Source organism: Martes martes, assembly GCF_963455335.1.
Source record: "Martes martes genome assembly, chromosome: 1".
Lineage (NCBI taxonomy): Eukaryota > Metazoa > Chordata > Mammalia > Carnivora > Mustelidae > Martes > Martes martes.
Genome location: NC_137888.1, coordinates 203577618 through 203600002, shown reverse-complemented (window position 1 = coordinate 203600002; position 22385 = coordinate 203577618). Strand labels below are relative to the sequence as shown.

General features: G+C 53.8%; 2 protein-coding genes across 6 annotated transcripts in view; both read left to right on the top strand.

The window, feature by feature from the left end:
• The window catches only part of SLC27A1 (solute carrier family 27 member 1), a 33985-nt gene extending 26430 nt beyond the window's left edge, over nt 1-7555 (top strand). For all 4 annotated transcript variants that reach the window (XM_080805364.1, XM_080805363.1, XM_080805366.1 and 1 more), the window contains exons 8-13: nt 2033-2242; nt 3595-3721; nt 3810-3947; nt 4027-4191; nt 4577-4723; nt 6132-7555. In XM_080805364.1, coding sequence (XP_080661490.1) covers nt 2033-2242; nt 3595-3721; nt 3810-3947; nt 4027-4191; nt 4577-4723; nt 6132-6289 — 945 coding nt within the window. In that variant the 3' untranslated portion in view covers nt 6290-7555. The remainder of the gene's footprint in view (nt 1-2032; nt 2243-3594; nt 3722-3809; nt 3948-4026; nt 4192-4576; nt 4724-6131) is intronic.
• Nucleotides 7556-13443: 5888 nt separating this feature from the next.
• Nucleotides 13444-20750, top strand: PGLS (6-phosphogluconolactonase). 2 transcript variants are annotated; one of them, XM_080805573.1, is made up of 5 exons: nt 13444-13791; nt 17012-17119; nt 17590-17691; nt 17970-18110; nt 20389-20750. In XM_080805573.1, the coding sequence occupies exons 1-5, from the start codon at nt 13504-13506 to the stop codon at nt 20524-20526; spliced, it is 777 nt and encodes a 258-aa protein (XP_080661699.1). In that variant the 5' UTR covers nt 13444-13503; the 3' UTR covers nt 20527-20750. The 2 variants fall into 2 exon arrangements, with proteins under 2 accessions (XP_080661699.1, XP_080661700.1); XM_080805574.1 differs by having other exon boundaries at nt 13452-13791; nt 17590-17637.
• Nucleotides 20751-22385: the final 1635 nt, after the last annotated feature.

Genomic DNA, 22385 nt, shown 5'->3' with positions numbered 1-22385 from the left:
CAGAGGTAGAATTCAGTGATTCGCCAGTCTCATATAATACCCAGTGCTCATTCCATCGTGTGCTCTCCTTAATGCCCATCACCTGGTTATCCCATCTTCCCATCCCCCTTTTTATTTTATTTTATTTTTTTTTCCAACCGCCTTTTAAAAAAAGATTTATTTATGAGAGAGAGAGAGTGCAGGGGGGCGGGTGGGGAGGGACAGAGGGAGAGGGAGAAGCAGACTCCCTGCTGAGCAGGGAGCCCAATGCAGGGCTTGATCCCGGAACCCCGGGATCATGACCTGAGCTGAAGGCAGATGCTTAACTGACTGAGTCCCCCAGGGGGCCCCCCAGTTCCCAGTTTCTATCCGGTTGCCACCCTGTAGGCTGGAGGTCTTAGCATAGGCCCACTGATGTATGGCTCTCTGAACTGACCTGAGTTGTCTTCCCTTGAGCACTGGGTCTGTCTGAGGGTCCAGACCAGAGGTAAAGATCAAGTGTTTGCTCTCAGTGCAGGGACACAGCCTCAGGGCCACAGGGAGGGGTCATTACCCCCTCAGCTGCCTCAATCATGGCTGGCATCCCTCCCCCGGCCTGAAGAGAACAGCTGAGAGCTGCTCAGGGCAGGACTTTGCATCATTTGACAGGAGCCAAAAGCCTAACCTAAACCCTGGCTTCCTGAAGAAGGGGATTTATTAGCTCATGGACCTGAAGATTCCACATGGGGACAGCTTCAGGCACAGCCTGATCCAGGAGTGCCTCAGTCCGTCTCCATTTCTTGTCTTTCTCCTTCCTTAGTGGCAGCTTCCTTCCCAGCTCTGCTTCTCTGGGAAGGTTCCCAGCAGCTCCAGGAGATAAAGAACCTTTCTCTTCCTTTTGGTTTATCAGAAGTCCCAGGGCTGATTCTTATTGGTCTAATTCTGGTTAGGCTTGAACCACTTAGTAGCTGAGGTTGTACTGGGCTGATTGGCCAGACCCTGTCCGTCGTTCTGCCCTGGAGATGGGTGGGCTGGGCCACAGGCAAAAGCAGGGACCTGAGCCTAGGGGCCCAGGGAGAGAACTTAGCACCATTGGGTTCCAATCTTGCCCCATCCCTGCTTGCCTCCTGGTTAGATCTTGGGCACGCTGTTTCCCTCTGTGGATCTCAGGGCTTCATGTCCAACATGGGGTGTTGGGGGAATTAAATGAACTCTGTGCTTGGTGGGAGAGAGTACTCAGCACATTTGTTTTCTCATCAGAGATTTAGCAAGCAGTGTTCAGGGACAGTCTGTCCCCAGCGGTTACCTTTGTCCCAAAACTGGAGAGCCCAGATGCATCCCAGGGAAGAATGCCCCAGGCAGAGGGCAAAGCATGTGCAAAGGCCCTGAGGAGGAGCCCTGGTGGCAGCGGGTGTTGGTGGGAAATGAAAGGAGAGGAGGCAGTGAGGATGGTGGGGCCGGAGGGAGTTGGCCACTGGCAGAAATTTGCACTTTGTCCTGTGTGTGAGGGGAAGGTGTGAGTGCTTGGAAGCTGTGATGTTCAGCTTGGCGGTTAATCCCGAGCACGTAACTGCTTCATTCAGACTCCTGGGTCAGGCTGCCCAGCTTCAAATCAACCTCCGCCGTTATCAGCTTTGGTCCAGGTACTTACTGTTGGTGACCCTCAGTAAAATTGGGGATGTTGGTGGTAATCATTTAGAGTCAACCCAGAGATGAGGACTGGAAGGCGCCTGAGGTATCTGGGAGATGCACCCCTCCCCACTGGGAGTGGAGCCCCCAGAGCTAGGGCTTTGGGCTGAGGGCTGGCTGGTGGGGTGTCAGCGGTGTGCCCCACGTTCCTGCGCTGCCTGTGGCACACGCGGGGGTCCCTGGAGACAGCGTGGGGAGGGGCATGAGAGTCGCTGAGTGCATCCTCCTGCCCCCCACCCCCATCCAGCAAGGGGTAGGCGCAAACGGCCCCGGGTTGGGGGGGGTGGTGGGTCTTACATCGCCCTGAAGATGATTTGGTTTTAGCACCCAGGTCGGAGGGGTGACTCCCCTCGGGCCCACCCCTTGCTTCCCCAACCCCCCCCAGGTGGTCCAGTACATCGGGGAGATCTGCCGCTACCTGCTGAAGCAGCCGGTGCGCGAGGCGGAGGGGCGGCACCGCGTGCGCCTGGCGGTGGGCAATGGGCTGCGGCCCAACATCTGGGAGGAGTTCACTGAGCGCTTCGGTGTGCGCCAGATCGGCGAGTTCTATGGAGCCACCGAGTGCAACTGCAGTATAGCCAACATGGATGGCAAGGTGGGTGGGAATGGGGGTTGTGGGGGGGTGGGCGTGGGCAGGTTATCACGTTCGGGATCGCTGCCACCTTGGCCTCCCCAGCGCCCCCCTCCCCTCCCCGCCCCCCATTCTGGTAGGACAGCCTCACCTGCTGGGAGGGCCCTGCCAGCCGCACAGGGTGGGGGGAAGGGGGAGCTCCTGGGACTGGCAGGGCCACACACAGTCCTGGGTCTGTGCCCCCAGAGTTCAAGTCCTCTGTCAGGTGGTGTCCCTTGGGCCAGGGCCTCAGCCTTCCTGAGCCTCAGCTCCTACCTGTGGGGCTATCAGGGGTGAGCAGGGACCTGGGGGTCCTGGCCCGGGGTTGGCGTGCTCATCTCCTCCTACCGGGGAAGTCACTCAGACTCCTTGGGCTTTGGTTTCGTCATCTGTAAATGGGGATGATGGCTCCCTGGGTCTGTTGGATCCCCAGCAGACTGTGAACTCAGCACAGCACCCCCAGGGAGCGGGCTCTCTGCAGATGCTTTGAGGGTTAGCAATCACTGTCTCCATTCTGCCCGAGCAGGACCCTCCTCTTATGCAGCCCTACCAAGCCAGGCATAGATCAGGAAAATCATGATAAAGCAAGCGTCTGGGGGCAGGGATTCCTTTTTTGTCTGTCTCTGTGTTGGGGCCCCAGTACCTGAGAGCCAGCCCCCCTCCCCCAGCCCCATGCGTATCTGTTGAATAGACAGTCCGGGAAGGTACCCTGGCCATGCTCACGGAACTTGCTGCTGTAATAAACATGCCCAACAGCATAGAGACAGGCATTTCTACTCATTGGATTGAGCCAGGTGGCAGTGGGCTTCAGGGTCCTTCTAGGCATTCCCTTCCTGCCAGCGCAGAGGATTTTATGGACCAGGAAGTGGTGACCAGTCAGCGGGTTTCCTCACATGATTGCAAAGGCAGCTGGGAAGGCGGGGAAGAGGGAGCCTGAGTCCCAGGAAGGAGGCACTGCCCTTAAGACCCCCTTTTTCAGGGGCTCCTGGGTGGCTCAGTGGGTTAAAGCCTCTGCTTTCGGCTCAGGTCATGATCCCAGGGTCCTGGGATGGAGCCCCGCATTGGGCTCTCTGCTCGGCAGGGAGTCTGCTTCCTCCTCTCTCTCTGTCTGCCTCTCTGCCTGCTTGTGATCTCTGCCTGTCAAATAAATGAATAAAATCTTTAAAAAAGAAAAAAAGACCCCCTTTTTCAGATCACCCAGGGTCACAGAGTTCAGGCAACACAGGGGGTGTTAATTCCAGTCCCTGGGGCAGGAGAGGCAAGGTGTCCGTGGGGAGAATGCTGTGTCCCTCGCCATCCCCCGGGGCTTCTCACCAACTCAGATTGCTCTGTCCCAGGTTGGCTCCTGTGGCTTTAACAGCCGTATCTTACCCCATGTGTACCCCATCCGGCTGGTGAAGGTCAATGAGGACACCATGGAACTACTGCGGGATGCCCAGGGCCTCTGTATCCCATGTCAGGCCGGTGAGCCAGGCCCTGCCCAGTCCCCTGGGGAACTGGGGCCCCCACCCCCTGCCCACCCAGCACAGCCTGAGGGTGGCCTCCTCCCCAGGGGAGCCCGGCCTCCTTGTGGGCCAGATCAACCAGCAGGACCCACTGCGTCGCTTCGATGGCTACATCAGCGAGAGTGCCACCAGCAAGAAGATTGCCCACAGTGTCTTCCGCAAGGGTGACAGTGCCTACCTCTCAGGTGCGAAGACCCCGGGGGCGGGGTGCTGGCTATGGGGATGGTGGGCCACCATCTCACCTCTCCTTCTCCCCTCTGCCAGGTGATGTGCTGGTGATGGATGAGCTGGGCTACATGTACTTCCGGGACCGCGGTGGGGACACCTTCCGCTGGCGTGGGGAGAATGTCTCCACTACAGAGGTGGAGAGTGTGCTGAGCCGCCTGCTGGGCCAGACAGACGTGGCTGTGTACGGGGTGGCTGTGCCAGGCAAGTTGGGGTTCTGGGGTTGGTCCTAGGGTATGGCAGCCCCAGAGGAGCCAAACCTGCATGAGCTTGAAGGCACAGGTGCCCTTGGGCAGTGCTCAACCTGGGTAACTGCACACGGCAGCCGGGATAGGGGCCCTGGATCTGGAGTCACCCCTCATGGATGATAATCAGCCTTGGTTTCCTTATCTGGAAAATGGGATCAGGAAAGCTACTGTTTCACTGTTGCAGGGAGTGCCACGGGAGCTCAGTAACACGGTGACTGTTCCAGCAAATGTTATCTCGGATGGCAGGGGCTGGACGTCAGAGGCCAGGGGCCTCCAAGGGTGCATCCAGTCCTGCGGTGGGACAAAAGGTGGGGTGTTCTTAGCAAAACCTCTCTCTCCAGGAGTGGAGGGAAAAGCAGGCATGGCAGCCATCGCGGACCCCCACGGCCAGCTGAGCCCCAATGCGCTGTACCAAGAGCTGCAGAAGGTTCTGGCGCCCTATGCCCGGCCCATCTTCCTACGCCTCCTACCCCAGGTGGACACCACAGGTGCGGCCTCTGTCTGTCTGTCTACCTGTCTGTTGATTCAGCAACCATTTGCTTATTTGTCCTGGTTTGGGCCCCCCTGCCAAGTCTGATTGCAATGGTCCATGGCCAGCGGGCACCGTGGGCTCATGTAGGGGCCTTATCTTGTTTTCTCTGCATCATTATTTATTCCCATTCCTCGATTCCAGCCCCCGTAGGCATTGTGCAGTGTTTGGTGCATTTTTTCCATTTCCCATATTTTTCTGATGACTAGGAAATTTGAGCAAATCGTATTAGTACCTTGGAGGTTCGCAGAGATAGGAGGTTCCCGCTCCTATAAGTCACCTGTTTGTAATTTTTGTCCATCTTTTATAGCCTTGCTCTCTTTTTCTTCTTGACCAGAAGTTTCTCCTAATAGTCCCAATGTTAATTCCTTAGCGGTTTCGGACATCAGGAGTCTTCTCTTTGGGAGTCTTAACTGTCAACCTTGTTAAAGGGGCCTTTGTTGAAAAGAAGCCTTTCATTTTGATACAAACTTACCTTTTTTTTTTAATCTTATGGTTTGTGTTTTTGAAGTTTTATTTTTATTTATTTTATTTTTTTTAAAGATTTTATTTATTTATGTGAGAAAGAGAGAGACAGCATGAGAGGGGAGAAGGTCAGAGGGAGAAGCGGACTCCCCATAGAGCTGGGAGCCTGATGCGGGACTCGATCCCGGGACTCCGGGATCATGACCTGAGCTGAAGGCAGTGGCTCAACCCACTGAGCCACCCAGGTGCCCTGAAGTTTTATTTAAAACGAGAAACCTTCTCAACTCTAACGCACACAGGTCTCCTGCCTCGGTTTTTTCCTACTCACCCTACCCCTGAGCCTTAATTTTCATGAAACTTTTCTTTAATTGTCCACCACAGGGAGTGCAAACTGTTTCTTAAAGGACCAGATGGTAAATATTCTCAGGTCTTTTTGGGCCATGCAGTCTCTGTCCCAACAACTTACCTCTGCCTCTGTTGTGCAGAAGCTGCATTGGATGGTGTGTAAATGAGTGGGTGTCACTTCGTGCCAGTAAAAACTCTTTACAAAACAGATGATGGGCTGCATTTGGCCCTCAGCTCTGTGTTGCTGACCTCCGACCTACTTTGTGGCAGATTCAGCCCTGCCTTGGCCTCATGGGGCGTGGACATGTACCCAGGCAGGGAATCCACAGTGTTTGGGGTTGTGATGGGGTAGTGGGCAGGGAGGTCTCCCTGGAGGAGGGGGCATGAAGTCAGGATCTGAAGGACAAGGGGGAATCAGGCCGGCAAAACGGGGAAACATGTTTCCAGTCGAGGGCATGGCCTATGCAGAGGCCTGGAGGTGTAGGACAGGATGGTGAGTTTGGGGATCCCAGAACCCTCCCCCCAATAGCTGAGAAACCCCATGCCCACCCCCACAGGTACCTTCAAGATCCAGAAGACTCGACTGCAGCACGAGGGCTTCGACCCACGCCAGACCTCGGACAGGCTCTTCTTCCTGGACCTGAAGCAGGGCCACTACCTGCCGCTGGACCAGGGTGTCTACACCCGCATCTGCTCGGGTGCCTTTGCCCTCTGACGCTCCTCCTCTGCCCGCTAGAGGCTGTCAGCTGGTCCCTGCCGGTGAGGCAGGCTTGAGCCAGACAGCCCTGCCTGGGGAGGGGCTGGCCCAGATGCTCCAGGTGGGGCCATCCTAGTGCTGAGCAGCTGGACCCCAGCAGGAGCCCACAGCTCTCCTATCTTCGCTCTCCTCTTTTCTTCTCTAGGCTCTCTCCTGCCTGAATTCTGGCTCCTGCGTGTGTGTGTGTGTGTCTGTCTGTCTGTCTGTCTGTCTTCTCCCTGCTTCTCCTCCCCCCATTCCATCTGCCCTCACTTCTTCCCTCTCTCCTCTCCTGCTCTCTCCTGGGATCTATAGCTGTGCAGGGCCTCATTGCCCTCGCGGCCTCTGCTGGTCGTCCCTGCTGGGTCCTGGACCCAGAGTGGAGCCTCCTGGCCTCCCTCTCAGCTGTGCCTTAAGGGGCCTCTGTCCAGGCCTCCCCAGGCTGCTGGACTCCAGGGCATCCTCGCCCTGTACGAGTGCCAGGCAGACCCTCCATCCTCCCCCCTGAGCAGAGGAGCCACAGGTGGTCCGCGCCACTCACCTGGATGTAGGGGGGCATTGTTAAGGGACCTCTAGGCCAGCTAGAGATCTCCCAGGCTGGGTCAGTTGCCCTTTGCACTTGACCATCTTTGCTGGGTCTCCCGTACACTGTCTGCCCTTCCTGATGCCTGGAAGGTTCCAGAATCAACTCTTACCCCTTGGACATTGCCCCTGCCCAGATGTCTCCTTTTAGGCGTCTCCACGGAGCTCCTGTTAGAGGGGCCTTGAAGATTACATTGGGTGGCTGTTCGGCTCACCGTTCAGGTGCTCACCCTGGCAGAGGACTCTCGGTGTCCCCATTTGTCATGGCTACTGCTGGGACCCATAGGAGTGGCAGCAGTGGTGTCAGGGGAGGGCTCGTGCCTGGGGGGTGGTGTCCGAGATGGACTTTTGGGCCTTGGGCGTTCCAGCCTGTTGAATATCCCCGCTGGCCTCGTTGGTGATGGTGACCCAGTGTTGGTGGTGACATCCCGGACGACACAGCCAGGATGGCTCGGACGTCCCCATTGGCCTTGTTGGTAGCTCATCCTGGACTCCCATGGTTGGGACTGGCCACCAAGACTGTCCGTCCTGCTCTCCTCCCGCAGCGGCATCCAGCCCCACGAACACTGGGGCCAGCGCTGTCGCATGTGGGCCTTTCCAAGCACCAAGGTTTTGTTTCCTGGTTGAATTCAAGAAGTAAACCTGCAGAGTGTCTGGTGCCCGAATCCCGGTTATTTACTGTCCATCTCCATGTGGCGCGGAACCCTTTCTGAGTTTCAGATGGCAGGATTTTTTGCTGGGGAACTCATGGTCATTTCTTGCTGCCCCCAGTGGCCTGTAAGCGCAGCTGCAGGGCTCTGGGGTCTGGGGACTGGCTGCATATGGGGGTGGGGGGTGAGGTGAGGGGAGGTGGGGGAGTGAGGAGGGGTGGGAGATGAGGGGCGGTACGGAAGGGTGGTTAGCATCCTCCCTACCTCCCGGCAGCCTCTGGGGCCTCACAGAGTCCTGCATCAGCCTCAGTCCCAGGGAAGGGACGGTTGATCTGCCTGCGGATTCTGGTAGGTGCCCCAGTGTGGCCGTAGCTCTGGGTGTGAGCTGCAAAGGGGGCCTTTGGAACTGGCTTTCCAATCCAGGACTCTCAGCTCCAGAGTCTAGACACTCAATCCTAACTTCTGCTGTTCCCCCTTCAGTATTACAATGTCTTTCTCATCTTGTCTCCACTGCAGGGGACAGAGGAGGAAAGGGTTGTGATGCCTAAGCATTTGCTGGGAGGGGGCAGCCCTGGGGATGGATGGAGTGGGGTGGGGGATGGATGAAGCCTTCGTTGGCTGGGGCTGGTCCTTGCATGCCCACAGTCCACAAGGAGAGGGAGACAGAAGGATCCACTGCCATTGGGGATGGAGTGTCCACAGTATGCTGATAAAACAAGTGCATCCTATATGACATCCCATCAGACCTCGCAACCGCCATGGTTCCCATTATACAGATAAGAAAACAGGCATGAAGAGGGGAACGAAGTCAATTTCGGCGGCTCCTGGCAAGAAAGCAGGCCAGTGGGACCTTTCCCGTTCCAAAGCCTGTGACTCTCAGCAGGGTAAGAGGCTCCCTCTGAGCTGGCAGGGAAATAATCCTGGTGACTCTTGGCAGCAGGCTCTGTGTTTGTCTTTTTAATTAATAACAGACTTTAAGTATTAGAGCAATTTTAGGTTCATAAAAAAACGAGCAGAAAGTACAGACTTCCCATACACTCTACCCCGCACCACTGTTTCCCTTACTATTTACGTCCTGCATTACCAACCTGTGTTTGTTACACCCGATGAGTCTGTGCTCTCGTCTCGCAATATTATTATCTGAAGTCTACGGCTTCCATCAGCGTTCGCTCTGTATTGTACCTTCCTTGGGTTTTGACCTGAGTCCGCTGTGATGGTGTCATCATCCCTCTGCCTTAAAAATCCCCTGCGCTCCCATCTCTTCATCCTTCCTATCCCAACCCCTGGCCACCATGGATCTTTTATGGTCTCCATAGGTTTGCTTTTTCCGGGTCGTGCACTTGGAATCCCACAACATACAGCCTTTTCAAACCAGCTTCTTTGACTTAGCAAGATGCTTTTAAGATCCTTGCCTTTGGCTGGCTTGAGAGCTTTGTATTTTTTGTTTTTTAAATTTTATTTTAAAGAAAGAGAGAGACAGCAGGAGTGGGAGGGGGAGAGGGAGGGGGAGAGAGAGAATCTTAAGCAAACTCCATGCTGAGCATGGATGGAGCCAGATGTGGGGCTCGATCCCAGAACCCTGGATGCTTAACCAATTGTGCCACTCAGGCGCCCCAAGAGCTTTTGTGGTGTTGTTTGTTTGTTTGTTTTGTGGAACGAGAAGTTCTGTGACTTGCCCCCAGGGACCATCATTAGGTCGGGAGGAAAGCCAGAATCAGAAGGCGCTCAGGAAGGATGTGTACAGAGAGGATGTTTGTCCCTGTGATGTGGGAAGAGAAACTTGCTCCAGCCTGGCATCAATACGTGGGCCAGGAGTGTCAGGGCTTGAGCGGCATGTGAGGGACAAAGAGGGAGAAGCGTGCTGGAGAGGGCATGGGGAGGAGGGAGAGTTGAGGACATGAGAGGCTTCCAAGGAGAAGTGGCTGCAGGCTAGGACCTTGCCTCTAACCTTTCAAGGGTCTCCCTCGCTCTGGGGAAGAGTCCAGTCTCCCTGGTGCTGCCATCCTGAAGGCTCTTTTCCTTCCACGGTGATTGGTCATTTCCAGTCTGTGTCTTGCTTCCATATGCCTTTACTCCTGCTGTCCCTTGTCCCTGAACCCTTGTTCCTATGCCGCATGCCTGGCCAACTCCAGCTGATCTGTTTTTAATTAAGGTGTCATTCACATGCCAGATAATCCACGCTTGTAAATTGTACAATTTGGTGGCATTTAGTGATAGCAAAGTTGGGCAACCGTCACCTCTGTCTGGTTCCAGAACATTTTCATTCCTCCAAGAGGAAAATTCAGACCCATTAAAGTCTTTCCCCCAGCCCCTGGCAGCCACTAACTGGCTTTCTGTCTCTAAATTGTCTGTTCCTGACATTTTATGTCAATGAGATCATAGAACATGTGGTCTTTGGTGTCTGGCTTCTTCCACTCAACGTCATATTTTTAAGACTCATCCAGGTTTGTCCTTTTTTATGGCCAAATAATATCCCTTTGAATGGATGGGCCGTGTTTTGTTGACCATTTATCCAGTGATGGACATTAAGTCATTTACACTGTTTGTCTATTGTGAATAAGGCTGCTGAGAACATTCATAGACAAGTCTTTGTGTGAACGTATGTTTTTAATTCTTTCTGGTATAAACCAAGGCGTGAAAATACCAGGTCATATGGTAACTGTTTAATATTTTGAGCACCTGCCAGACTGTTGTTCAAAGCGACTGCACCATTTTATGGTCCCACCAGCAACAGTATATCAAAGTTGCAATTTCCCACATCCTTGCCAGCACTCTTTTTGGGAAATATATCTATTTCAGACAAGACATGGCCAACACATGGACCCGAGTCTTCTCCCCAACCAGCTTCTCTGGCTTAGTTAAAGCGCCACATGCATCCAATTAAGCTAGAAACTCGGGACTTAGTCCTGATTCCTCTTTTTTGTCACGTTTCAAGGCTCCTAACTGGAAAGGACTGGGAACCCTGCCTCCAAGACACCCTGAACCCACCGAATCCAACCAGCACTAGATTTCTCTAGCCCACTAAACGGGCTCCTAGCCAGCCTCCCTGCTTCCATACCTTCTTTCACAATCCCTTCACTGAGTAGCCACAGTGATTTTTAAAGATATTTATTTATTTATTTATTTATTTAACAGACAGAGATCACAAGTAGGCAGAGAGGCAGGCAGGGAGGGAGGAGGAAGCAGGCTCCCTGCTAAGCAGAGAGCCTGATGCGGGGCTCGATCCCAGAACCCCGGGATCATGACCTGAGCCGAAGGCAGAGGCTTTAATCCACTGAGCCACCCAGGTGCCCTGCCACAGTGATTTTTAAAAAACGGACCCTAGTCTCTCCCCTACTCAAAGCCCTCCAGAGGTTCCCCTAAGATCAGTCTTTCCAGTCTCATCTTTCCTGTCTGGCCTGGATGGTCAGCCTCCAGTTGCACGTGTCTGCCTTCTGCTAGTTCCCGCCTTGGGGCTCTAGTCTCCTTGTGCCTCTGTTGGAGACGCTTTTCCTCCAAATACACAACCATGTCCTTCCTGCCATTCAGGCTTCCATGTAAATGTTGTTTCGTTCACCTCCCAATCTCTACAGCCTCCAGTCACCTTCTCTCCTGTCACCCTATAGTATCTCCATTATTGTGCTGGTTTTTTCTTGTGTTTATGTGGCTTACCTGTTCATTGTCTGACTTCTCCAGGAGGGTGTGAGCTAGGAGAGGGCAGGGACTGCTGCCCTCAGGGGCTCTTTCAGGTGAAGGACAGCATTGGGCACAGGTGGAGCTTGGGAAATGGTTTTCTGAATGAATGAATGAATGAATGAATGAATGAAGAAACCATTGCACTCCCCGAGCCTCGGTTTCTCCAGGTGTGAAATGGGAACATCTGAGGGGAGGCTCAGGTGTATTGTGATGGTGAGTGAGGGCGCCTGGTGCCCTGGTGAGCAGGACAGCTCCTTATAGGTGTAAAGTATCAGCATCGTGGGAACCAGGACATCAGAGCGAAAGCCTCTGGTCCTGATTTCTGCTGATGCAAAGGGTGCTAAATAATAAAACTCGCCTGAACAACACTTTGCGGGTCGGCCTGTATAATTTGTCTATAGCACCTTCATTCACTGCCCCCAACTGTACTGTTTAAGGGACCCCATGCAAACCCACCAGATTCTTAACAACACAGCGTCCACATGAGCTTGCCTTCCCTTCCCAACCTGATATCCCACCCTTCTGCCCTCCGCTCCAAGACTACCCCTTAACCACTGAGGACCAAAATCGCCTAGAAGCTTGAAAGACAAAATGTGTTCAACATTTCGGAAATGAATGTATGCAGTTACCCCTCCCTTCCCCAGGCTGGATTCAGCCCCTCTTTACTCTCCAGCTATTGCAGGCAGTCACGACTGTTTCCAGCAAACGGAGTCATAGCCGCCAGCCTAGTGAATAGTACTGAGATCTGGCCCATGGTCTGTGTTACTGAGGTGTCTAGCAGATAAAAGTAGTTCTTTCCTCCAAGTCTGTCTTAAACCTGAGCTTCTTTTTGTGATTTTTTCAGGATTAAAGGCATGGGGCCATATTACAGAAGCAACTAGATAACTTTGAAATATGAGAAGGGGTGTATGTGTGCACGCACGTGTGTATTTATGTCTTTTTAAAAAAAGATTTAGTTAATTAATTAATTAATTAATTAATAAAGAGAGGGTGAATGTGGGGAGAAATTCAAGCAGACTCCCTGCTGAGCGTGGAGCCCACCTGGGGCTCCATCTCATGACCCATGAGGTCATGACCCGAGCCCAAAAGAGGGGTCGAATGCTTAACCGACTGAGCCACTCAGGGGCCCCATCTGTCCTTTTGTATCATGGTCATCCTAGTGGGTCTGTGAAGTGGTGTCTCATAGTTTGACTTGCATTTCCCTGGTGGCTAGTGGACAGGACATCTTTGCATGTGGTCGTTGGCCATTTCTGTAACTTCTTTGGAGATGTCTATTCATCTATTGGAGATGTCTATTCAGAACCTTTGCCCGTTTTTATTTATTTATTTATTTATTTTTAAAGATTTTATTTATTTATTTGACGGAGAGATCACAAGTAGGCAGAGAGGCAGGCAGAGAGAGAGGAGGAAGCAGGCTCCCCTGGAACCCTGGGATCATGACCTGAGCCAAAGGCAGAGGCTTTAACCCACTGAGCCACCCAGGCGCCCCATTTTGCTACTGATTTTAAAGATGTACTACCTATGCATGTCTCCTTGCACTTACTTAATTACCCCCCCACCCCCATAAGTGGCCCAGCTCCCCAGGCCCACCAGGCCCTCTCTTCTTTCCAGACTTCTCTACCCATGCTATTCCCTGGAACACCCCTTCTCATCAGCCATTACACATTTGCCCCATTCTCCAGGCAAGAGCAAGGGTGGATGCCTCTCTGGGTCCTCAGACACATAGATCCCCAGGAAGCATTGGCAGAAGCAATTCAACAAGTATCCTTTCAGGCCCAACTCTGTGCCAGGTATGATTCAGGGGGCTTTCCAAGCATCAGAGAACAAAACAAACCCTGTCCTCCTGTAGCTTATATTTTAATTAAAGAGGGAGACAAAAAAGGGCAACAAGATAAATATTATTAGGTTCAGGAACTTCAAAGTCCACCAAAAGGTGCCTTCCTCCAGGAAATCTCCCATCTCCTCCATCCCACCTCGCAATCCCTTCTTAGGGACCCCAGCTCTAGGGTCCTCTCTTCGGCCCCGCCCTGACACCACGAGGCTTGAGAGCAACCGCACCAGTTCTGCGTGCTCTAGCCCAGGGAAGCGCTCAGAGCAGCGTGCAAAGAATCAATGAGCCCTCTCCGGATCCACCACAGGGCTCTGCCGCGACTTCACTCGTGGGACTGCGCATGTGCCATAGGCGGCCGCCCGTAGGTACTGACAGCCGAGCGGCAGGGCCAGCCTTCGCGCAGGCGCACTGGTGGCTGCCCGGAGGGCTTCCGCCTCCCCGCCGCCGCCGTCGCCATGGCCGCGCCGGCCCCGGACCTCATCTCGGTCTTCTCGAGCCCGCAGGAGCTAGGCGCGTCGCTAGCGCAACTGGTGGCGCAACGGGCGGCGTGCTGCCTGGCGGGGGCTCGCGCCCGCTTCGCGCTCGGCCTGTCGGGCGGCAGCCTCGTCTCCATGCTGGCCCGTGAGCTGCCCGCCGCCGCCGCCCCCGCCGGCCCCGCCAGCCTCGCGCGCTGGACCGTGGGCTTCTGCGACGAGCGCCTCGTGCCCTTCGAGCACGCCGAGAGCACGTACGGTCTCTACCGGGTGAGAGCTACGGGGGCCGTCGGGGGTCACGCCGAGAGGGCCGCGCCCACCGCCCGCACCCGACTACGGGGGCCGCCGGGGGTCATTTCAAGAAGGCCGCGCCCACCTCCTGAACCCCGCCACGGGGGTCACATAGGGTCACACTCAGCCTTCTGCCACTATCTGGGAATGGCCTGCTAGGTGCCCTGAACTCCCACGTCCACTGCCACCCGAGTGGGCCGGTAGGGACCTTGAAGTCTCGTTATGCTTTATCCGGTGGCCAGGTAGAGGGAACAGTCCTGGCGAGGGCGTGGAGGTGAAACAACGGCCCATTCCAGGGACCCAGAGAAGTTCTGGCGCCCCAGCCCGGTAGCTTGCAAGGGCAGAGTGAGGAGAGGGCCAGGCAGGAGGTATCTGGTGTAGAGCCTGGGTCTCAGTTTTTTCATCTCCAACCTGGACGCCTTCAGGATGATCTCCACGCTGCTCTCGGTGCTGATGACCTCCCAGGCTGGTTAACTAACTTGTGGCCTCAGGTCTTATAAAATTAGGGAAACTGAGGGTGGGAGGAGGCGTGGTCTGCCCTGGGGTCCTCCGGCTGCATCTGCTAAGTCCTCTTGGGGAAAACACGCCCAGGGAGGTGTGGAAGCGGCGGGCTTGGTCAGAAGAAGCTACAGGTCACTTAGGTCCTGGTTGTGTTGCCTTCTCTTTGCGTAGAAGCTTGAGCTGACGATTTCCTGGTTTCTGTTGTTGTTGTTGTTTTGTATGTTTTGTCATAAAAAGGAAGGTCTACTGATTATCAAGCATTTTTTCCACATCATCTCATGTAATTTCACAATAACCTGTGAGGTCGGGGCTGTTATTTCCTCCATATCATAGATGGAGAAACTGGGGCCGGAAGAGGAGAGCTTGTTCGCCGTGGTCTCCTGCTGACCTGCAGGGGAGCTAGGGTTTGAACGGACTCCGCAGACAGCACCTGGGACGAATCTCAAGGGCAGGGGCCTGCCAGGGTGTCTTCCTCAAGAGCTTCATTAAAAACTGGGCTCATATTTCTTTATTTTTACTTTGCATGAATTTGAAGAACTTTTACTTTTTTTTTTTTTTTTAAGGAAAACTACTTCCTCAAGTAACAAAATCCTAACAAAACAGTAAAAAAAAAAAGTTGCAGGGTTGTTCATTGTGTGTCCCTGTATCCAGCGCTGGGGACACAGTGGGGTGCTGGACAGTTCCCTCATGGGACTCATAGCTCATAGTAGGGCATCGGGCACCAGCACACAGGGCAATAAATAAGAGAAGTCCACTCAGAGCGTTCACATAATGCAGTGTGGACCAAAGATAATAGCGTGAGAGAGAAAGTGCCCGGGACGTTTGAGCTGAGGCCTGGAGGTGTGAGGACCTGGCCAGGGGCAGAGCTGGGACAGAGGATATGGCAAAGACAAATGCAACAAGTGTGGAGCAAAGATTTGCTCCTTCTGCCAGTTCCCCTGTGAGGGGAGTCCCACGAGTTCCCTGGCGCTGTCCTAACAAAGGACCACAGCTTGGGTGGCTTAAAACAACAAGAACTTATTTTCTTAGTTCTAGAGGTCAGAGCCTAAAATCCAGGTGTTGGCAAGGCCACACTCCCTCTGGAGGCTCAAGGGAAGGATCCTTGGTCTCTTCCAGCCTCTGGGGGCTTCTGGTGTTCCTTGGCCTCCAGTCTCTGCATCTGCCTCTTCGTGGCTTTCTCTGATTCTTTCTGTGTCCTCTCCTTAATAAGGAGACCAGTCATTGGGTTCAGGGCCCACACTACTCTACTCGAAGTCAACTAATGACATCTGCAAAGACCCCTTTCCGAGTAAGGTCTCATTCAGAGGTTCTGGGTGGACACGAATCTTGGGGGGCACGAGTCAACCCAGTATAGGAGCACAGGATTGCTTCTGTCCTCAAGGACGGATCCAGTATACCTTGGTGCTCTGTCAGCAGGAGTGTTCTCCTGCTTACCCTGTGTGCTTTGTGGGTCTGCTGCTGCTGAGGCCAGGGCTTCCTCTGGGCTGGGAGGATTAGCTGGGGCTGCCTCCTTCTTAGGAATGGTTCCTCAATGCCCACAGAATGTTAAGAGAGAAACAGTCCGATCAGCCAGCAGTTCCACTTCCAGGAACCTGCCTGACTGACACTCCAGCCCTTGGCTCCCTGGCAGGAGCCCAGGTGGAGGAGGAGGAGGAAGGAATGGCTCTGAGCCTGGTGGGGAAAGGCAGCTAAGGAGAGGATCACATGACAGAAAGAGGGCGCTGATACCCTGCACTGGCTTTGCTCAGTGTAATCCCTAAGGGTGTGTATCGATGGGAACCTTGGACAAAGCGGAGAGGTCTTGCCAACAACAGATCTGACCCTGGCCCTCCTTGGCTCACAGACCTTCCTTGGCTCCCCATTACCCTTAATACAGAGAGAGCTCTTACTCCTCGGGCCAGTGTTCAGGGCAGGCAGCCCTATGTGGTCTGGTATGTGTACTCCATGTCCCTGTCCCTGTCCCTTGCCCCTTCTCATACACTATTTTTTGTGGCTTCCTGCTTTTCCACTGTGGCTCAGCTTGGCATTGCCTTCCTGGCACAGGATTCCAAGATCCTGTGTGAAGGGAGGCACCAAGGTGGGGGTCACCATTGTCCCTCCCGGAGCAGATCAAATCTGGGGAGATGAGGGAAAAGGCTAGAGCCCTCCACCTTGCAGGGGGCCTGACTCCAGGTGCTTCCAAAGAAATTAAATCCACCTTTCCGAGGCCGGGGCATGTGCTATATGCTGGCCAGGGACACCCTGTAGTGGCAGCCGGAAGAGAAGTCAGTGCTTACCACCGTCACATGCGGTGTAGGGGAGGCACAGGCAGGGGTGGGTGCTCAGAGGAGGTGCTCTGAAGAACGCATAGGAGTCTCCCAGGCAAGGGCAGTGGCTTATGTGTGGGTTGGGGTTGCAGGGTCTGCAAAGCCTTGTGCAGGGCAGAGAGGGGCTGGGTTTTATCCTGAGGTGCAAGGGACTCTGGGGGCTTTGAAACAGGGCTGTGGTACAGCCACACAGGTGCCAGCTGGGGCCAGACGGCCCCCAATCAGGCTGGACTTGAAAGACTCCTGGCGGAGTGCTGCCGGGATCCCAACACACACAGAAGGTGGGTGCGATGATGGGCCTGTCCTGGGGGCTTTCGGTCACCCATGCAAACCTTGTGCCTCTGGGAGCTGTGTGTTGCTGTTGGGTGACTTTGTCCCTCTGTCTGCTGCAGACCCACTTGCTCTCCAGGCTACCCATTCCTGACAGCCAGGTGATCACCATTAACCCCCAGCTGCCTGTGGAGGAGGCGGCGGAAGACTATGCCAAGAAGCTGAGACAGGTGAGTCGTGGTCGACCTTCTGGTCATCTCATGCCCCCCACCCCCTACTTGGCCCCAGGGAGGCCTGATCCACAGGGTGGTGGGGGAGTGGCCCAGCAGGTGGCGCTGCATGATTGTCACCAGCAAAAACTGCCCCCAGGGGTGGTTGGCAAATCCCGCCCCACCCTGGACAGATGCCAGGAGGTTCCCTCTTCTGAGAGGCCACAGCCCCACCTTTGGGTCTCTCAGGGTGGCCCAGGTTCTGACCCTCTGGGAGCGGGCTTGGGCTCTCACATCTGGAGGACAGTTGTGTCCCCAGACTCTTGGCCAGTCAAATGGATGAAACGTGGCACCTCAGAGACCCTTTCATGCAGGTGAGGCTGAGTGTTGCTCCGTGTTACAACCACTTGGGATTCTTTTTCTGATCACTGTCTCTTTGTGGCCTTCGAGTACCCCCCACAACCTCGCAGGACTGTCTTTTCCCCATCCAGGCCTTCCAAGGGGACTCCATTCCAGTGTTTGATCTGCTAATTCTCGGGGTAGGTCCTGATGGCCACACCTGCTCACTCTTTCCAGACCACCCCCTCCTGCAGGTGAGCGTGCCCACATGGGCCTCTGCTGACTGGGGCTTCCAGAGGGAGGGCCACTTTTGGGGGCCAGGAGGTACCCACAGCGGGGTTGAGTTAGCTTCTGCCAGTTGTCTGGGCTTAACCCTTTTGAGCCTCAGTTCACCCATCTTAAAATGAGGGTTTAAATCAAGTACTACAGGATCAGTAGGAGGGGATGGAATGACCGTGCCAGGTGTGTGTGAATGCTCATGAAGCTGAAGTGACCTTGTCCTTCTCTCTCCATCCCGGCCTCCCTCCCCCAGGAGCGGGAGAAGATTGTAGCCCCCATTAGTGACTCCCCAAAGCCACCACCACAGCGTGTGACCCTCACGCTTCCTGTGCTGAACGCGGCCCGAACCGTCATCTTTGTGGCTACTGGAGAAGGCAAGGCAGCTGTCCTAAAGGTAATGGCTGAGGGCCCTATTCCCAAGAAGGTCAAAGGCGTGTGGGCCCAGGGATGGAATATGGCCCTAGATATTATAGTATTGGAAGCACCAGGTACCAAGGTACTTGAATAATTCTTGGGCTGAAGGGGAGATGGAAGCTATAATTATAGGCTAGTTAGGAATAAACAATTATTAAATCATATATTGATGAGGTGAGGCCAAAACTGTGCTCAGGGGCAAATTCATAGCTTTGAAAAGGCAGTTTTAAAAAGTATTAAATAGGGGTGCCTGGCTGGCTCAGTCGGTAGAGCATGTGAGTCTTGACCTTGGAAGTGTAAGTTCAAAGCCCCACATTGAATGTGGGTTACTTAAAAATAAAATCTTGGGCGCCTGGGTGGCTCAGTCATTAAAAAAAAAATCTTAAAAAAAACTTGTTAAACAAATTGACCACTTTAGACTTAAAATGAACAATAATGTAAGTCTAGAAAAAGTCAGTGGAAGGAATACATGACATTATAATCAGAAATTAATGAATTGGTTAAGGGGAGGGTGACTCTGGGTTAAGCGTCTGACTCTTGGTTTCGACTGGGGTGGTGATCTCACGGTATTGAGATTGAGCCCCACGCCTGGCTGTGTCCTCTTTGGAGTCTCTCTCACTGTCCCTTTGCTTCTCCCCCAGCACTCCTCGTGGTGTCTCTCTCTCTCTAAAAAAATAAAAAAAAAATCTTAAAAAAAAAAAAAGAAATTAATGAATTGATTAGTATTCTTAAAAGCTTAGTGGTAATGGATCCCAAAGATAAACCCCTGGCAAAACGAATCAGCGAGGAAAATTATGTAGGAGGAATAAGTAAAAAAGGAGGAATAAGGAAAAAAAGAGAGACTGTTAAACATAATATTTTAGGAAACTATAGAGTATATAAGCTATTAAAAGTAAACTAAATAATAAAAAACATATTGTTAATTGCCATTGTTGAAAAGACCAACTATGGAAGAAGCTGGAAATATTTTTTTTTAAAGATTTTTTATTTATTTACTTGACAGAGAGATCACAAGTAGGCAGAGAGGCAGGCAGAGAAAGAGGGGGAAGCAGGCTCCTTGCCGAGCAGAGAGCCCGATGAGGGGCTCGATCCCAGGACCCTGGGATCATGACCTGAGCCGAAGGCAGAGGCTTAACCCACTGAGCCACCCAGGCGCCCCTAAACTGGAAATATTTTTTAAAAATTAACAAATGAACAATTCATCCTCCCAAACAGTTGAGCCCAGATGTCCTCATAGGGTGGCTTGGTGTTGGGGTTAAGGGTGCAGACTGTAAAGAATCCAGCAGACCAGGATCCCTGCCCATGATGCCCAGCATGGCCTTGCGCAGCCACTTCACACCCCCTACCCCAAGCCTCAACTTTCCCATCTGTAGGGTGGGTTGGGAGGGCTCCTCCTTGTGGACCTCCTGAGGGTCAGTCCAGGTGGTTTTAGCTCAGAGTACACTCACTTGAGGCCCCCCAAGCCTCAGCTTCCCCACCTGTAAAATAGGGCTGGGAATAGAGGTGACCTCACAGAGTGAAAGGGGCAGGCCCAGCTATCAGAAAGTGGCATTTATGATTTCCACTAATTGTGAGGTCACGTGGGGGAATCAGCAGCCACAGCCCATGGGCCCACATCCCACTAGCTAAGAAGGATTTCTTTTTTAAAGATTTTATTTATTTATTTGACAGACAGAGATCACAAGTAGGCAGAGAGGCCGGCGGGGGGCGGGGGAAGCAGGCTTCCCACTGAGCAGAGAGCCTGATGCAGGGCTCGATCCCAGGACCCTGAGATCATGATCTGAGCTGAAGGCAGACGCTTAACCCACTGAGGCACCCAGGCACCCCTAAGAAGGATTTTAAAGTAGGTGGGAAAAGAAAGCAAAAGCAGAATATTCTCTGACCCATGAAAATTCTGAGGAATCTGGATTGCAGTGTCCGTGAATAAAGCTTCATGGGAACAGGCCATGCTTGTTTGTTCATGTGTCATCTGCTGCTGCTTTTGCCGTGTGAGAGCAGAGCTGAGCACTCGTGACAGAGATATGGTGTGATCCGCAGAATGCAAGTGTGACCCCGCTCTGTGCAGGGCAGGTGTGCCAACCCCCGTGTCCTGCAGTCATGGATGATAGAAAAGGCAGGGACCGACTGAGGCTAAGACAGCTGGAAGGGTGACATCACATCTTGAGAGTAGGACAGTCTTGTCCATGTGGGGAACTGGGAGCTCTGAGGGGCTATGTGGGTGCTGGGGGGTGCCTCATGCTCCTGCCCTTTCTGTGCAGCGCATTTTGGAGGACAAGGAGGAGAACCCCCTCCCCGCAGCATTGGTGCAGCCCCACACCGGGAAACTTTGCTGGTTCCTGGACGAGGCAGCGGCTGGACTCCTGACGGTGCCCTTTGAGAAGCATTCCACCTTGTAGCTGGCCCCGAGGGACTCCGCGGTGGGGACCACAAATGGCCCTCGTGGGCCAGGACCTTCCCGGGCTGGGGTCCGCTGCCCCCACCGCTCTGGGCTTCATTTTCAAAAAGCCGCCTGGTGCCGCAGGAAGGCCCCAGGGTCTGGCCGCCAACCCTGCTCTGGGGGCGCTCAGCCCACCGGCCAGGGCTCTGGGGGACCAGAGATTAAAGGGAGCATTTGCTTGAAGTCTCCACTGTCTCGTGGTCCTTGGTGGGTGGTGGGAGCGGGGATGCCCCAGCTGAGTGTGTGACCCAAAGTCCTTGGCCCAGCGAGGGGAGGGCAGGGATGGGGTACCCTGGATGAGTTTCCCAGGGTTGCCAGAGTAAAGGACCACAAAATTTATGGTCACCCAGTTCGGGGGTGGGGGGGTCAGAAGTCCGAAATCAAGGTGTCCACAGGGTTGGATCCTTCTGGAGGCTCTGAAGGAGAGTCTGTCCTATGCCATCCTTCCGGTGTTTGGTGGCTGCTGGCAGCCCTCGGCCATCCTTGGCTTGTAGACTCATCGCTCCGGTCTCTTCCGCTCTTGTCACATGTCTTCCCCTGTGTCTCTGTGTCCTCTCCCGTTCTATAAGGACACCTGCCAGTGGACATCGGACAGCCCTAAATCTGGGGTGAACTCTTCTCAAGATCCTTAAGAATTACAGCTGCAAATAAGGTCACACTCGGGGGTTCCAGGGGACATGTCCTATGTGTGTGGGTGTGTGTGTGTTTAAAAAGTAACAAAATTTACCGTCTTAACCATTTTAAGCATCCTGTTTGCAGCTTTAAGTATGTTCTCTCTGCCTTCACCGCCGTCCATCCCCAGAACTCTTGGGAATCTGAAACTACACCTATTAAACAGCTCCCCATTCTCCCCTTCCCCAGCCCCTGGCACCCACAGTCCGACTTTCTGACCGCTCCGGGCACCCCCCATATGTGGAATTACACATTATTTGTGCTTCCGTGGCTGGTGTCTTTCACTCAGCATAACGTCCTCAAGGTTCATCTGTGTTGGAGCCTAGGTCAGAACCTCCTTCCTCCTTATGGCAGAAGAACATTCCAGTGTGCACATATGCCGTGTAGTTTCCTGTCCATCCACCAGCCACCGCTTGGGCGGCTCCCACACTTTGCTCATTGTGACAGAGCTACTACAGACCTCTCAAGACCCTGCTCTCAGTTCTTTTGGGGATATTCCTAGAAGTGGAAAGGGTGATTCATACGGTGATTCTATGTTTAAATTTTGAGGACCCTCCATACCGTTTTGCCCAACAGCTATACCATTTTCTGTTCCTGCCGCTGGTGGCCAAGGCTTCTTCACCGCCTCACCAACGTGTGTTTTGTTTTGTTTTGCTTTGAAAGTAGCCTGGGGACATATCCTTTTGGTGTATACCGTTCAGCTCACTACACACTTAACTGAGCCCTCCCTGCACAGAGGGGAGTGGCAGCCTCTGTGTCCCCCTCTGCTGCAGGCCTAGTCAGAACCTTGAATGTTGAATGGGCTGAGACCCCTCTGTCTGTGATGTACCGGGGCTGCAGCATTTTCCCAGAGCCTGACTGTGCATATGGCCCACCCATCAGCCTTGTGGGGGAGGCTGGTGGGTGCATGGGAGCCCTCAGCCATGTGGAGCTTTGCCAGGTTTGGGGGCTGGGCACATCCCACAGAGGCACCTGATCAGGCCGTGGGGGTTTCAAACCCTGAAGCCAAAACCACAGAAAGTGAAGTTTCCTTCAACATCTTGTCTGGGTTGGTCACTCAGATGTGTGAGTGAGGAAGTGGGACAGGGCCCGGGACGGAAACATGAAGAAAAGCGGAGAAAGCAGCCCAGCCATGGGCTTGGGCAA